The sequence below is a fragment of the Macaca mulatta genome, chromosome 12 (assembly GCF_049350105.2).
Source record: "Macaca mulatta isolate MMU2019108-1 chromosome 12, T2T-MMU8v2.0, whole genome shotgun sequence".
NCBI classification, from domain to species: Eukaryota; Metazoa; Chordata; class Mammalia; order Primates; family Cercopithecidae; genus Macaca; species Macaca mulatta.
In genome coordinates, this window is record NC_133417.1 from 111555174 (window position 1) to 111570988 (window position 15815).

The 15815-nt window shown below is 37.7% G+C and overlaps 1 protein-coding gene across 15 annotated transcripts in view; it reads left to right on the forward strand.

Moving 5' to 3' along the window:
- Positions 1–15815, forward strand: part of ZDBF2 (zinc finger DBF-type containing 2) — a 38460-nt gene that overhangs the window by 10985 nt on the left and 11660 nt on the right. For 10 of the 15 annotated variants that reach the window (XM_028831024.2, XM_028831028.2, XM_028831031.2 and 7 more), the window contains one exon: positions 9968–10095. In XM_028831024.2, coding sequence (XP_028686857.2) covers positions 9968–10095 — 128 coding nt within the window. Of the gene's footprint in view, positions 1–4826; positions 4930–9967; positions 10096–15815 lie in introns of all 15 variants that reach the window. The other 5 variants (XM_077957419.1, XM_077957421.1, XM_028831034.2 and 2 more) reach the window with 1 other exon arrangement.

Below are 15815 nucleotides of genomic sequence, written 5' to 3' on the forward strand. Positions count from 1 at the left end.
CTTTTTTACTTGCCAGATGTAGGACTCCTTTGATCATTTCTTGTAAGACTGATCTAGTGGTGATGAATTCCTTCAGTTTTTGTTTCTCTGGGAAAGACTTGATTTTTCTTTCATGTCTGAAGGATAGCTTTGCTGGGTATAGTATTGTTTGGCTGTTGGAATGGTTTTAGCACTTTTAATATATCATCCCGTTCTTTGCTGGCCTTTGAAGTTTCGCAGATAAATCTGCTGTTAGTCTAATGATGATTCCCTTATATGTGACTTGATGCTTTTGCTGTTTTTCAGATTCCATCTTTGGGGGTCTTCGACCTTTGACAGTTTATAATGTGCCTCAAGGAGGACATTTTTGGGTTGAATGTATTTGGGATTCTTCGAGCTTCCCATATCTGAATGTCCATAGACTTGGGAAGTTTTTTGCTATTAGTTCATTAAATAGGTTTTCTATGCCTTTCTTCTTGTCTTCCCTGTCTGGATTCCCCTAACACAAATATTTGTTCACTCAGTGGTGTCCCATAAGTCTTGTAGGTTTTTTTCACCTCTTTTGCATCATTTCTTTTTTTTCCCTCTTACTGGGTAATTTCAAATGACTGATCTAAAAATTTAGAGATTTCTTTCTTCTATTTTATCAAATCTGCTGTTGAATCTCTCTATTGTATTTTTTATTTCATTCATTGAATTCTTTAGCTGTAGGATTCCTGTTTGGTTCTTTTTTATGATTTTTTTCTGTGTTGAATTTTTGCTCATATGTGAATGGTTTTTCTGATTTTGTTGAATTGTCTATGTATATTTTCTTGTCTCATTGAGTTTCCTTAAGATCTTTATTTTGAATTCTTTTTCAGAATTAGTTTATTTTCTTTTCATTGTTTTTTTTTTTTTTTTAAATGAGAAAGTTATGTTCCTTTGGTGGTGTTATATTTCTTTGCTTTTTTATGTTTCTTATATCCCTGCATTGATGTGTCTGCATCTGGTGGAATAGTCACTTCTTCCATACTTTCTGGAGTGGCTTTCATATTGAATAACTTTCACCTGCAGCTGGGCTTTAATGTGCTACTTGGGAGAGTGTGGTTACTCTGTTGCCAGATAGATGCAGTGGTATATAGTCTTCTTTCCGTTTCTTCAGCTGTGTTCACCATCAGCAATAACTGTGGGCACCTCAGTGGCCTACACTGTAGAAGTCTGTGGCGGTGGCAGCAGCATAGGCTGAATGTCCTTGATGTCAAGGGCTTCTGGAATCCACCAATGGGGAGACTTAGCTGAGGAGATTCCTCTTGGTGTTAGGTCTGATACGGCCTGTAAGCAGCTTTAGTAGCACTGTGTTCCAGTTGCAGGTGTTTGGAGTGGCTGTGGTACCAGGGTCCTAGGCTCATAGGCTTATGAACCTATTGTTGCACCTGAATCTTGGGGTACAGATTTGCTTTTTGGTGGGGTTGGATGTAGGTTGCCCACAGAGCCAGGACCTGTCACTTTTAGGCACCCCCTAGTAGCTGGGGCCCAGGGAGTCAGGTTGTAGCTGAGATTTCTACCCCTGAAGGGCAGGGCACAGCACTGACCTGACTCCAGGGAAAAATAGTTGCTCTGGAGGTTTGATCCTGGGGAACAGGGTGTGGCTGCAGTTCAGAAACGTGAGCCAGTAGAGCTCAGTGGCAACTTAGGTCTCAGGGGATGAGGCATTGTGTAGTAATGACTCTAGACACTGGAATGGTAGGACTCAGCAGCAGCAGATACATAGCTATTGTTTGGACCCTGGGTAGGGCAGGGAACAGTACAGTGACTCCATTCCCCAGGTAAAGGCATGTCTCAGCAGCTCAGACTCTAGGGGTCTAGTCTGGTCTAGGAAAGCAGAGTACTAGAGTTGTTTGGCTAGTAGGATGAGGTGTCTAAGCTTAGCCACTGCTCTCTTTCCCTGGGACATGAGGTACTCAGCCCTGGGGTACACAGCTGCTCAGCTTGGCCAGGACACCATTTCCCAGGGGGGCATGTGCTGCTTCAGTTCAGGTTTGGGAGGGGATCGGGGACAGTGGCGTGACTGTTCCGGGTGGCCATTTCTCTGGGTGCCACTTCAGCTTAGGTACTGGGTTGTGTGACTACTCTAAATATCTAAGGCAGTTTCCTGCAATTCAGGATGCTACTTCAACCTAGGCACTGGGGACGCGTGACTGCTTTGAGCCACAAAGGTACTATTTTCCTGGGAGGCAGGGTACCACTTTAGCTCCAGCCTGATAGGGTGAGAGCAGAGGTGGGTGAAGTGGCTTCATTTCTTCTTGATTCTATGAGGAAGGATTTAACTACTGTTTGTATCTTGGCCTGAGGATGTCAGGCCACTGGGCTGGGATGATTCAGCAGTGGCTTAGCCTCAGGGATGAAAGGGAGCCATGGCTGCTTGCCCTTGGAGCAAAACACGTTTCAGCCATAGTTCCACTTGCAAGGTGGTGTAGCCACATGTCCTTTCCAAATAGTTTACAGGGGCCAGGGCACAGTATTGGCTTCTTCTTTCAGGGGAACACAGTGGTGTAGACTCCAGATAGCGCCTTCAGCTGGTCTTCGTCCTTGTGAGGACTGCAGGGGTGAGGTCTGTAGGTGTACAAGGTATTAATGGGGGTTGATTGTTGGAATCCTCTTGCTTGCCTCCTTGCTATAGGGAGAAGTTCTTCCTGGTTCCCCGCTGATCCCGGTTGGGAATCGGGTGCTGGAGGCCTGGCATTCCCTTCTGCTTTCTGTGTTGCCATTCTGAGTTCTTTGCTCACCCTGGTTTCTGTTTCTCCTCTGATGCACTCCATTGCCCTTCTTAAGTTGTTTTTGTTAAGATATAGTGGTTTGTTCATTGTGCTGGCCATCTTTTTCCAAGTTTATTCTTTTGCATGTGATGTACAGTAGTACCAGCACCATTTGTTGAAGACTATCCTTTCCTGATTCAATTGCCTTGACATCCTTGTTGAAAATCAGTTGACCATAAATATAAGGTTTACCTCTAGACTTTCAATTCCATTTTATTTATCTATATATCTGCTCTGATGCCAGCACCACATAGTCTTGATTACTGCAGCTTTGTAGTAAAATTTGGAATCATGACATTTGAGTCCTCCAACTTTGTTCCTCTTTTTCAAGATTGTTTTGGCTATTCTTGGTTCCTTGTATTTCCATATGAATTTAAAGATTACCTTGTTGGTTTCTGCAGAAAAGCAGCTGGAATTCTGATAGGGATTGTGTTGAATCTGTAGATACATTCATGGGGAATATACATCTTAATATTAAGTCTTCCAGTCCATGAATAGAGGTATGTATTTCCATTTACGGAGAGATTTAAAATCTTTCAACAGTGTTTTGTAATTTTCAGTGTACAAGTTTTACACTTCTTATGCTAAATTTATTCCTAAGCATTTTATTCATTTTGATGCTATTGTAAATGGAATAGTTTTCTTAAGTTCATTTTGGATTGTTTGTTGGGAGTGTATGGAGAGCTTCAATAGATTTTTAAATATTGATCTTGTGTCATACAACCTTGCTGACCTTGTTTATTAGTGCTAATTGTTTTTTTGTCAATTCCTTAGGATTTTCTATATACTAGATTATGTCCTTTCCAAATAGTTTTACTGCTTTTTTCCCCAATCTGGATGCCATTATTTCTTTTTCTTGCCTAATTGCTCTTGCTAGAATTTCTAGTATGATGAGTGTTAAATTACGGTAGTGAGAATGGATATCCTTGTTTTGTTTTGAATCTTGGGAGAAAACTTTCAGTCTTTTGTCATTAAGTTTGATGTTAGTTGTGGGTTTTAGCCTTCTATTCCTAATTTGATAAGTGTTTAATCATGAAAGGGTATAGGCTTTTGTCAAACGCTTTTCTGCAACTATTAGATAAGTATGCGTTTTTTTCCTTTAGTCTATTAATATAATATATTACAGTATTCGTCAGCTCAGGCTGCCATAATAAAATACCATAGACTAGTTAACTTAAATCAGCAGTCCCCAGCCTTTTTGGCACCAGGGACCAGTTTTGTGGAAGACAATTTTTCCACAGACAGGGTGGAGGGGTGGTTTTGGGATTTAACTGTTCCACCTCAGATCATCAGGCATTAGATTCTCATAAGGAGCACGCAACCTAGATCCCTTGCATGCACAGTTCACAATAGAGTTTATGCTCCTATGAGAATCTAATGTCTCCACTGATCTGACAGGAGGTGGAGCTCAGGTAGTAGCGCTTGCTTGCCTGCCGCTTACCTCCTGCTGTGTGGCCCGGTTCCTAGCAGGCCATGGACCAATTCCTAACAGCCCTTCTTACTGTGTCCTTCTGTAGCAGAGGGAGAGGGCAATTTCTCTTCCTATTTTATAAGGCCACCAATCCTATTGAATGATGTCGCTACTGTTATGACTTCATTTAACCTAAATTACCTCCTAAAAGCCCTGCTTCCAAATACAGTCACATTAGGGGTTAGAACCTCAACATGTGAATTTTGGGGGGGATGCAGTTCAACCTATAGCAGTTAGATTGGTTGGTTTTCAGATGTTAAACTAATCTTGCATTTGTGGGCTAAATCCCACTTGGTCATGGTATATAATCCTTTTTATATGTTGCTGGATTTGGTTTGCTATTAATAATATTTTGTTGAGGATGTTTGCAGCCTTGTATTTCAAGGCTTTGGAGAACTATAAAAGCAGTGAAGTAATATGGGGCCCATATCTAGTGAAGTACTTAACAGAAACAATGGAAGCCAAAAGAAAGAAAACAACTGCGCCTAGAATTCTCTACTCAATACGTATATCTTTTAATAAGGAAGGTGAAATAAAACTATTTTCAGGAAATAAAAATTAAGGGAATTTGTCACCAGCAGACTCTCACTAAAGGAAAAACTAAAAAGGAGTTCTTCAGGCAGAAGGAAAATGATTCCCGATGGAAGCTCAGAGATACAGGAAGTAATGAAGAACAGTGGAAAGGTAAATATGTAGGCAATCTAAGTGAATTCTGTCTTGTGGGATGAACAACAATGGCATATAAATTGGGAGGGGAGTAAATAATGTTAATTTCTAAGGACTTTGCATTGTTTATAAAGAGAATAAAAGTAACAAGTAATTTTAGACATTGACAGTTCAGGGTTGCTCATTGTAATCTCTTACCAAAATAGACTATGAAAAGTCTATAACTAACTACAGAGTTAACAGAAAGGGAAAAATTGAAATGATGAAATGTAGTCCACAAGAAGACAAGAAAGGAGAGGAAAAGGGATAATTGTATAGGCAAGAATAACAGATTGAAAAAGAAAAAGTTAAATACAACTCTATCAATAATATATTAAGTGAAAATAGATTTGATGCTTGAATTACAACTGTATTCAATATTTTGTCAGAGGTCCTACTCAAGGAAATAAGGAAAGGAAAATAAAAATGATGAAGACTGGATAAGAAGAAATAAAACTATTATTTATACACAACATGTGGCCATAAAAACTCAAAAGATATCTAGGTAAACCATTAGAATCAATAAGTGAGTTAAAAAAGGTGGTTAGACCAATGTAAAAAGAAACTATTTTTATATACAGATACCATGTAGAAAATGAGATAAAAAAATTACAATAGCATCAAAGAACATCAAAATCTAGGGAATAAACATGAGAAAATGTGAGATCTTTAAACTAGAAACTATAAACATTGAAAGAAATTTTCATGTTCATGGATTGAAGAATCAATATTGTAAACATGTCATTTGTGCCTAGATTGTTATATTTATCCAATGTAATTTCAATCAAAATCCCAGAGAATTATTTTTTTTAATGAAAAGCCAATTCCAAAAATAAATGTGGGAAAGTAAAAGGCTCCAGAAGAACTAGGATAATCTTAAGAACAAAGTGAATAGATGTCCTCTATTAGATACTAAAACTTATGAAACTTTAGTCTTTAAAATAATATAGTCTTGCTGCAGAGTTAGACCATGGAAACAAACCAGGAATTCCAGAAACAGACACATATATGGACGTCTGATTTGTAACAAAGGTGGTGCTGCACAGCAGTGAGGACAGAACTTTCTTCAATAAGTGATACTGGGTCAGTTGAATATTCATATGGAGAGGAAAGTGAAACTTTATTGCCGAATCACCCTGCATATAAAAATCAGTTAGAAGTAGACTATAGACATAAATATTGTAGCCAAAATAGTAAAGCTTCTAGAAACAGGAGAAAATCTCTAGGACTTTGATGGTAAAGAGAGATTTCTGGCCACAAAAACCACTGACAAAAAAAGAAAAACTCTGGACTGAGAAACAATGGAAGATGTTTAAGAAAGTGAAAAGAAGCTCCAGAGAGGAAGATGGTACTCGAAACACATATAATTGAGCAAAGAACTGGTGTCCAGAATAAGGAATTTCTACACATCCATAAGGAAGAGACAGAACATCCATTTGAAAAATAGAGAGACTTAACAGACCCAACATAAAAGAGGATATCCAGATGGCCAGTAAATATGAAAAGCTATCACAAAAATTACAGATTAAGGCCACAGTGATATAACAATAAACATCCTTATAATTGCTAAAATGAAACAGACTGACAATACCAAGTGTTGATGAGGAGCTAGGAATACTGCTGGTAGGAATATACATTGGTACAGCCACTTTGGAAGACTGGTCGATAGTGAGTACTAAAGCTGAGCGTGCGCAAATTTTTATGACCCAGAAGTTTCACTCCTATTAATGTACTCAACAAAAATACATGCACATTGGCACCAAAAGACACATACAAGAAGGTTCTTCACAGCATTATTAGTAATAGCCAAAAGCTGGAAACAACACAATTGTCCGTCAAGAGTAGAATGAATGAATGAAATATGGCATATTCATACAATGAAATATTATGCAGAAAAGAAGATGAACAGATTCAGCTAATATGGATGAATGTCACATATATAATTTGAGTAAAATAAGCTGAATGCAAAAGCATACATATTATATGACTCCATTTATATACATTTCAGAAAATTTCAAAACTATAGTATTAAAAGTTAGGTAATAGTTACTTTTGGGGAAAAGGGAAGGGATATTAGATTGGGATGGGACATTACAGGGATTTCTGGATGCTTGTCAACTTTTCATGGATAGATGGTAAGGATGTGTCCACTTTGTGATAGTTGATTGAGCTGTATGCATATGATTTGTGTACTTTATGTATGTTATACATCAATTCAAAAAATCTAAAGGAACTGACACCTTATGGGATGTAAATGAAGTTTTCTATTCACATTTCTTTTTTCTTTTTGCCTTGGCAGAGAGAGGACAAGGTTGGATTTTATTATTTATTTTTGTAATTTCAACTTTTATTTTAGATTTGGGGGGACACATGTCCAGGCTTGTTACGTGGGTATATTGTGTGATGCTGAGGTTTGGGTTACAAATGATTCCATCATTCAGGTAGTGAGCATAGTACCTGATAGGTAGTTTTTCAGCCCTTGCCCCCTGCCCTGCCTCTCCTGACCCAGTATCTCCCAGTGCCTTTTATTCCCATCTTTATGTCCACATGTACCTAATGTTTAGCTCCCACTTAAAAGTGAGAACATGCGGTATTTGGTTTTCTGTTCCTGTGTAAATTTGCTTAGGATGATGGCCTCCAGCTGCATCCATGTTGCTGCAAATGACACCATCTCATTTTTTATGGCTGTGTAGCATTCCATGATGTATATGTACCACATATTCTTCATTCAGTAAGGTTGGATTTTAACTGAATATTTACTTGTTTCCTTGTGCATTTGTCCCCTTTAACCACCAGGCATTCTAACTCTGGTGATGGGTCCTGGACAGTGGAGAGTTTTGTAGCAGGATTTTGAAAGTGTCATAATGTAGATTGTTCCTGGGGCTAGGAGCACTAGCTAGCATGGACCTCTGAAGTCAACATGGAAGAAGATAATGCCAAGAGTTGTAACAGTGGTCAGGAGTTAGCAACCTGATTTAAGTTCTTTAACACCTTTACCGGGATATTTTAAAATATCTTTTCTAAGTATTGTTAAATTAAAATGCACTATTAAATTATAAATAACATGTTAGAAATATGCCATTTCCTAGCATGATACAAAGAAAGAGGATAAGCTTTGGAGTTATTAAAATCCTGGCCTTGCTGTTTGCTCAGTATAAAACTTTGGGCAGTTTACTCTAATTCTTTTTTTTTTTTTCTTTTCTTTTCTGTTTTTTTTGTTGTTGTTGTTTGAGACAGAATCTCCCTCTGTCACCCAGGTTGGAGTGCAGTGATGCAGTCTCAGCTCACTGCAACCTCCGCCTCCAGGGTTCAAGCAGTTCTCCTGCCTGAGCCTCCCCAGTAGCTAGGACTAGGCACGCAGCACCACCATGCCTGGGTAATTTTTTTTTTGTTCACTAGAGACGGGGTTTCGCCTTGTTGGCCAGGCTGGTCTTAAACTGACCTCAGGTGATCTGCCCACCGCAGCCTCCCAAAGTGCTGGGATTACAGGCCTGAGCCACTGTGCCCAGCCCAGTTTACTCTTAATTTTTTGTACCTTAGTCTTTTCATGCTAAATGGGGACAATATTCTTAGTGAAAAGTCAGTGAAGATTACTGTGTAAATGGAATAGCACTGTGTTTGGTACATCATAGGTGCTCCATAGGTAGACTTTTTCCCATTCTGCTTGCTAGTCCACTAAATAATATTAGTAAAGAAAGAATCTTTCTAACTGTAGAGAGAATTACAAGTCTGAGAAATTTAGTGTATTTATTTTAATTTTGTGTTCAAGTTAGGATTTTTAATTTCTGAAAGAAAATAAAGGGGCCTTTTTTGTCAGTTAATCTTTGACCTCTTTTAATACAATAATCCAACCCTGTTCTCTCTCTTAACAGATTTTCATTTTAAAAAACATTTACTCATTGAAAAAGATAAGAATTTATAAGAAAAATTGAAAAATTACCCATAACTGCACCACACTGACATCTGTACTAGTAAGGTTTGGTATACATACACACTAGTCCCCCCTTATCTGTCGTTGGTTTCAGTTACAGCCAAACATGACTGGAAAATATTATATGGAAAATTCCAGAAATAAATGGGCAAATAAATTGCACGTCATTCTGAGTAGCTTGATGAAATCCTTTGCTGTTACTCATTGTCCCACTCAGAATATGAATCATCCATTTGTCCAGCATATTCCTGCTGTATATACCATCTGCCCATTAGTCACTCAGTAACTGTCTTGGTTATTAGATCAATTGTTGGATATCATGGTGCTTGTGTTCAAGTAACCCTTATTTTACTTTTATTACAGTGTATTGTTATAATTGTTTTGTTTCATTATCAGTTATTGTCGTTAATCCCTTACTGTGTCTAGTTTATAAATTAATCTTTATCATAGGTACGTAAGGAAAAACATATATAGGTTTGGTACTATCCACCGTTTCAGGCATCCACTGGGGGGGTCTTGGAACAAATCCCCTGAGGATAATAGGGGACTACTGTAATTTCTTCCATTTACTTGTCTGTATGTTTTTAAACTGTAGTTTGACATGAAACCATACATGTAGTTTTTGCATTCCTCATTTTTTTCTAAATCCAGCACCTTAGACCGCTTGGCCACACTACCACACTCATTTTTTCTTAATATGTAACGTTTCCCCATGTTATTAAAAATTCTTTGTATTATTTTAGATAGCTGCGTAGTATTACATCTTAGAGCCTATTATAACTGAAGTCTTTTACTGTTAGAAACTTAGGAGGTTTCCAGTTTTTTGTTATACTATGATAATGGTATCTTTTTTGCATGAATCATTTACCTTTAAGACTATTTCCTTAGGCTATACTTAAGGAAATCTCATTATTTTACCTAAGGGAAAGTAGTTTTATGGTTTTTAGATGCAAATTTCAGAATTGCTTTATAGAAAAGCTGTCAGTTCATAATTTAACCAGGAGTATATAAATGAATCCGTTTTGTCGAACTCTCACTACTAAATACTATCCATTTAAAAATATTCCATTTCTTTTTTCTTTATAGCATTTGTTCAGTGCTCAGCACAGGAGTTTGACCAGACAGAGTAGACGTCAAATATGTACCAGCAGTTTGATGGAGCGTTTCTTACAGGATGTACTGCAGCACCACCCATATCACTGTCAAGAGAGCAGGTAAAGTAGTTGATTGGAATAATATTTATACGTAGTTATATGTTACAGTGGGTGTTTGTGTTCATGTCCCAATCAATACTTTAAGTGAATCTTTGAATCAAGGAATATAAAGTGAAATTTTAGTAACTTTCATTTGCAATTTTAAATTTTTCTTAGCTTAAGTAAGAAATTTCACTATAGAAGATATGGACTACATTATGTTTTTTTCCTAAATAAAAGTCTTAGGCTAATAAATAATTGTATATCATTAAGATGTTTTATAAGTATGTTATAGGATTAAGCAGGGGGAAAAGGAGGAAGAAATAGTTTTTATCTGTTTGTTTGTTTGTTTTTTCTGAGGTGGAGTTTCGCTCTTGTTGCCCAGGGTAGAGTGCAATGGCATGATCTCAGCTCACCGCAACCTCCACCTCCCAGGTTCAAGCGATTCTCCTGCCTCAGCCTCCCGAGTAGCTGGGATTACAGGCATGCGCCACCAAGCCTGGCTAATTTTTTGTATTTTTATTAGAGGCGAGGTTTCCCCATGTTGGTCAGGCTGGTCTGGAACTACCGACCTCAGGTGATCCACCCAGCTTGGCCTCCCAAAGTGCTGAGATTACAGGTGTGAGCCACCGCACCTGCAAAATAGTTTTTGGAAGGTTAGCAACAGAAAATCTGATGACAAAAGCAGAGTAAGGACAATCAAGTCAAAACTGAGTCAGTTCCACATTAATAGAACTCTTTGCTAATTCTGAGTAAAAGAGATATCAAAAAGAATTGGGTTTTTAAATAACTGTCTTTATTTTGATAGCTTTTCTTGTATCCATTTGTTTTAGTTGTTTTTAATAAAAGTAATTATTTTGATAACATTTAAGAGTTAATGCCCTATGTTAAAGAAAAACATTGGTAGAAAATCAGATTAAATACTGTGGTAAGTTTTTAGCTCCAGCTGTACAAGATAAGGTAAAAATAGATCATTAGCACATCTGTGCAGAATTAACTGAGATGTGCACCAATTAGTAGAAAAAGAGATAAACTTCTTTGCCTTGCAGATCACTAACATAGACCTTAGAAATGGCAAAAATATTTTAATGGGGAAAAGTTAGAGGAAAACAAGATGATTTCTTAGCTGATGGGAAGATAGAATTAGCCTATCCTGGGGTCAGTATAAATTTCCAGTTTTTTTGTTTTTTTTTGAGACGGAGTCTTGCTCTGTCACGATCTCAGCTCACTGCAACCTCCGCCTTCCTGATTCAAGCAGTTCTTCCTGCCTCAGTCTCCTGAGTAGCTGGGATTAGAGGCACACATCACCACGCCTGGCTAATTTTTTTGTATGTTTAGTAGAGACTGGGTTTTGCCATGTTGGCCAGGCTGGTCTTGAACTCCTGACCTCAGATGATCTGCCCGCCTTGGCTTCCCAAAGTGCTGGGATTACAGGCATGAGTCACCGTGCCCAGCTCCATTGTATAACTCTCATGAGCAGTGCTTCAGCAAACATGTTTTTACATGAAACTGTTTCTTTTTTGTTTTGTTTTGTTTTTTTGAGACAGAGTCTCACTCTGTTGGCCAGGTTGGAGTGCTATGGCATGGTCTTGGGTCATTGCAACCTCCATCTCCCGGACTCAAGCAATTCTCCTGCCTCAGCCTCCCGAGTAGCTGGGATTACAGGCATGTGCCACCATGCCTGGCTAATCTGTGTATTTTTAGTAGAGATGGGTTTCACCATGTTGGCCAGGCTGGTCTCAAACTCCCGACCTCAGGTAATCTGCCCACCTCGCCCTCCCAGAGTGCTGGGATTACAGGCGTGAGCTACTGCACGCGGCCACATGCAACTATTTCTATGTTATATCTTGCTAGAATTTGAAGTTCTGGGTCAGAGTTTATGGACCTTAAAAATGTTTTTTTAATTTTTTTTTTTATTTTTTAACTTTCCTTTTTGGAATAATTTCAGGCTTACAAAAATGTTGCAAAACGGGTACAAGAAGTTCTTGGATCACCTTCCCCTGGCTTTCTCAAATATTAAATCCAAAATAACCACAGAGGGCCAGGAGTGGTGGCTCACACCTGTAATCCCAGCACTTTGGGAAGCCAAGGAGGGCTGATGGCTTGAGGTCAGGAGTTCAAGACCAGCCTGGCCAACATGGTGAAACCCCTGTCTCTACTAAGAATATAAAAATTTGCTAGGCATGTTGGCACATGCCTGTAGTCCCAGCTACTCGGGAGGCTGAGGTAGAATAGTTCCTTGAACTGTACTCCAGCCTGGGTGACAAAGCTAGACTCCATCTTAAAAAAAAAGATAAAAAAAACCACAGTACAATGATAAAAACCAGGAAACTACAAATGCAGTAGGAGGATTACTTGACTACGGGAGTTGGAGGCTGCAGTGTACTTTGACCTCCCCGCAGCCCGTGAATAGGTGCATCCAGCCTGGGCAACAAAGTGAGGCCTGTTCTGGCCTCTAAAAAAAACAAGCCCCAAGCTGGACGCAGTGGCTCACACCTATAATACCACCACTTTGGGAGGCCGAGGCGGGCGGATCACCTGAGGTTGGGAGTTTGAGACCAGCCTGACCAACATGGAGAAACCCTGCCTCTACTAAAAATACAAAAAATTAGCTGGGCATGGTGGTGCATGCCTGTAATCCCAGGTACTCAGGAGGCTGAGGCAGGAGAATTGCTTGAACCCGGGAGGTGGAGGTTGTGGTGAGTCGAGATTGTGCCATTGCACTCCAGTCTGGGCAACAAGAGCGAAACTTCGTCTCAAAACAAACAAACCCAAAGCAAAATCTCCCTGAACCCTGCTCAGAGGGAGCCAATTTTAAAAACACAAAAACCAGAAACCAAGAAATTACATTGATACCATACTAACAGCTAATCTATAGACCTTGTTTAAATTTTGTTGGTTGTCTTAACTCATGTCCATTTCTTGGACCAGAAGCCAATCCAGAATCACACATTGCATTTTGTTGTCAGCATCTCCCTAGTTTTCCTTTATCTTAAATCGTTCCTCAGTTTTTCTTTGTTTTTAAGACCATGATACTTTCTTTATAGAGTACTGGCCAGTTAATTTATGGGATAGCCTTCAATTTTTGTCTGTCTGATATTTTCTTATGATTAAACTTTGGTCATGCATTTTGGGCACGAATATCTTAGAATCGATGTTGTGCCCTTCTCAGTGTGGAATCAGGAGACACATAAGGTTGCCCTATCATTTGGGTGATGTTAGCTTGAGCCACTTGATTAAGGTACTACTGTCTGCCAAGTTACTCCACTGTGAAGTTACTGTTTTTCCTAATTAATAAGGATCGGTATGGGGGAGAACTTTGAGACTGAGTAAATACCCTGTTTCTTATCTTACTTTTGCCCACTTATTTTGTGCAGCCATTAATGATTCTTTAATCAAAATTCTACCATAAAGAAGATCTTGTTCTTTCACTTATTTATTCAAGTATTTAATATTTATTTATATCATTATAGACTCATGGATATTTCTTTTATTCTATGGGTTTTAATTTGTTACTAGTTATTATTTATTTTGTTGCTCACATTGTGTATGGACATTTGAAATCCTTGCTAGACACTTCCTAGAAGGCTATACCAATTTATACTCACACCAGCAGCATAAGAGAATGCCGATTTCCTGTCACTGTTGCTAACCCTGGGATTATCAGCTTCTTTTTTCCCTACCAAAATAATGGGCCAAAAATGTGTAGATATACATACTGATAATCCCATATTATCTATTTTCAGGTAGAACTTTTTTGTGTATTGATTGGCCATATTTTATTCTATGATATGTTTGTTAATATACTTTGCCCATTTTTCTATTGAGTTATTTGTATATTTTGGCTTTGTAAGCAATATTTGAGTATGAGTAATATCCTTTGTATTTTAAATGTGTTACAGATTTTTTTTCGGAACCCAGTTGTTTGTCTTTTAACTGTATATGTTACTCTTTATCATACAGAAATTAAAATTTTTGATTTAATCAGATGTAAGGAGAATTTTTCTTTACGGCTTCTTTTATGCCTTTTTCTTCATGCCTTTGTTTTTTGTTTTAAATACTTGTAATCATCTTGGAGTTTCTTTTTATATGTGGTGTGAGGCAGGACTTCTTGTATCTCTCATTATCCCTGCTGATATAAAATGTCACCACCTGTGTCATAACCTGAGTTCTTGTATTTGTGTATATGTGTGTATGTAGATCTTTTTGCATATCATTTTGTTTCCTTGATTTTAAAAAAATCACATGCCAATAGTACATTATTTTATTATATATGTATAAACTTTCTAACTTACAGGATTTATGATTTAAAAAAATTTCCTTTCTGTTCTCTTCTTGTCTAGACATTGTAAATTTTTCTATTTTAGCTTTCCTGAAAGTCAGCTCTTGCTTTATTTTTGTTTTGTCTTCATTAATTTTTTCCTTTTCTTAATATATTTCATCTACCTTCTTATGGGGGCAATTTGGTTGTTATTTTTTTCATCTTAAATTGGATGCCCAGTTGTATTTATGAATTCTTTTCTTAATGGAAGTATTTAACAGTATGATGTTTTTATTTTGGCCATATATCATAGTTTTTATTTCTTTTAGATAATTTAAAAAATATTTTCTTTTTAGCGCAAGAGTTTTTCTTTTTAGCTCAAGAGTTTAGCTGTTTTTTGTTCGTTTGTAGGTCTCACTCTGTGGCCCAGGCTGGAGTGCAGCGCGTGATTATAGCTCACTGTAGTCTCAAAGTCCTGGGCTCAAGTGACCCACCTGCTTCAAACTCTCGAGTATCTGGGACTATAGGCATGTACCACCATGCCTGGCTTATTTTTTAAAATTTTTGTAGAAACAGGATCTCATTATGTTGCCAAGGCTGTTCTCGAACTCTTGGCCTCAAGTGATCTTCTCACTTGAGTCTTCCAAAGTGAGGGGATTACAGGCATGAACCACCACACCTGGCCAAAAGAGTGGTTTTTAATCTTTAATGGTTAGCTTTTTAGAGAGCTTTTTTTTGTTGTGTAGTTACAAATGATGTGTTAAATGTGGATTATGATTTAATTGTTAAACATATTATACACACACAAATACAGATGCAGATCAAAGCATCCAGATGGCAGTTCATGACCTTCTTGGGATTTTACAAACTGTATGATTTTATGATTCTACCTTCTTTTCTTTTCTCCCTTTTCTTTCTTTTCTTAGCTACATGTTGCAAAATTGGTTTTATTTTGAGAATGTTGTGGTAGTCCTTAAGACAAATGAAGAAGTCTAGGGTTCTGAAGAACTAGAGTAAAGTGGTTGTTGCACTGCAATGTCATTGTTGAGAAGTATGAAAAATTAGGATTGTTTTTTGCTGTATCACAATACTTTGGATGCCGGGTTAACTTTTTTATTTTCCAAATTCAAAATTAATATTAAGGCAATCAATTTATATGGGAAAGATAGTAACAGTAATACTTAGGCTAAAATAAAATTGCATATGGCTGACACATGTGCATGTTCTCTTAGACAAATGACATCTCAAATTGGAAAAATTCAATACATTTTTAGGTGTTTATTTTTAATTTTTATAGGCTGTTTTTATAAACAGTTTCAGATTAATGGAAACATTGAGGAAATAGTACAGAGTGGGCCTATAATGCTCTCTCACCCAGTTTCTCTATTATTAACGTTAATGTGGTATATTTGTTACAAGTAATGAACTGATATTAGTAAAGTCCATGGTTTATTCAGACTTCTTAGTTTCTACTTAAACT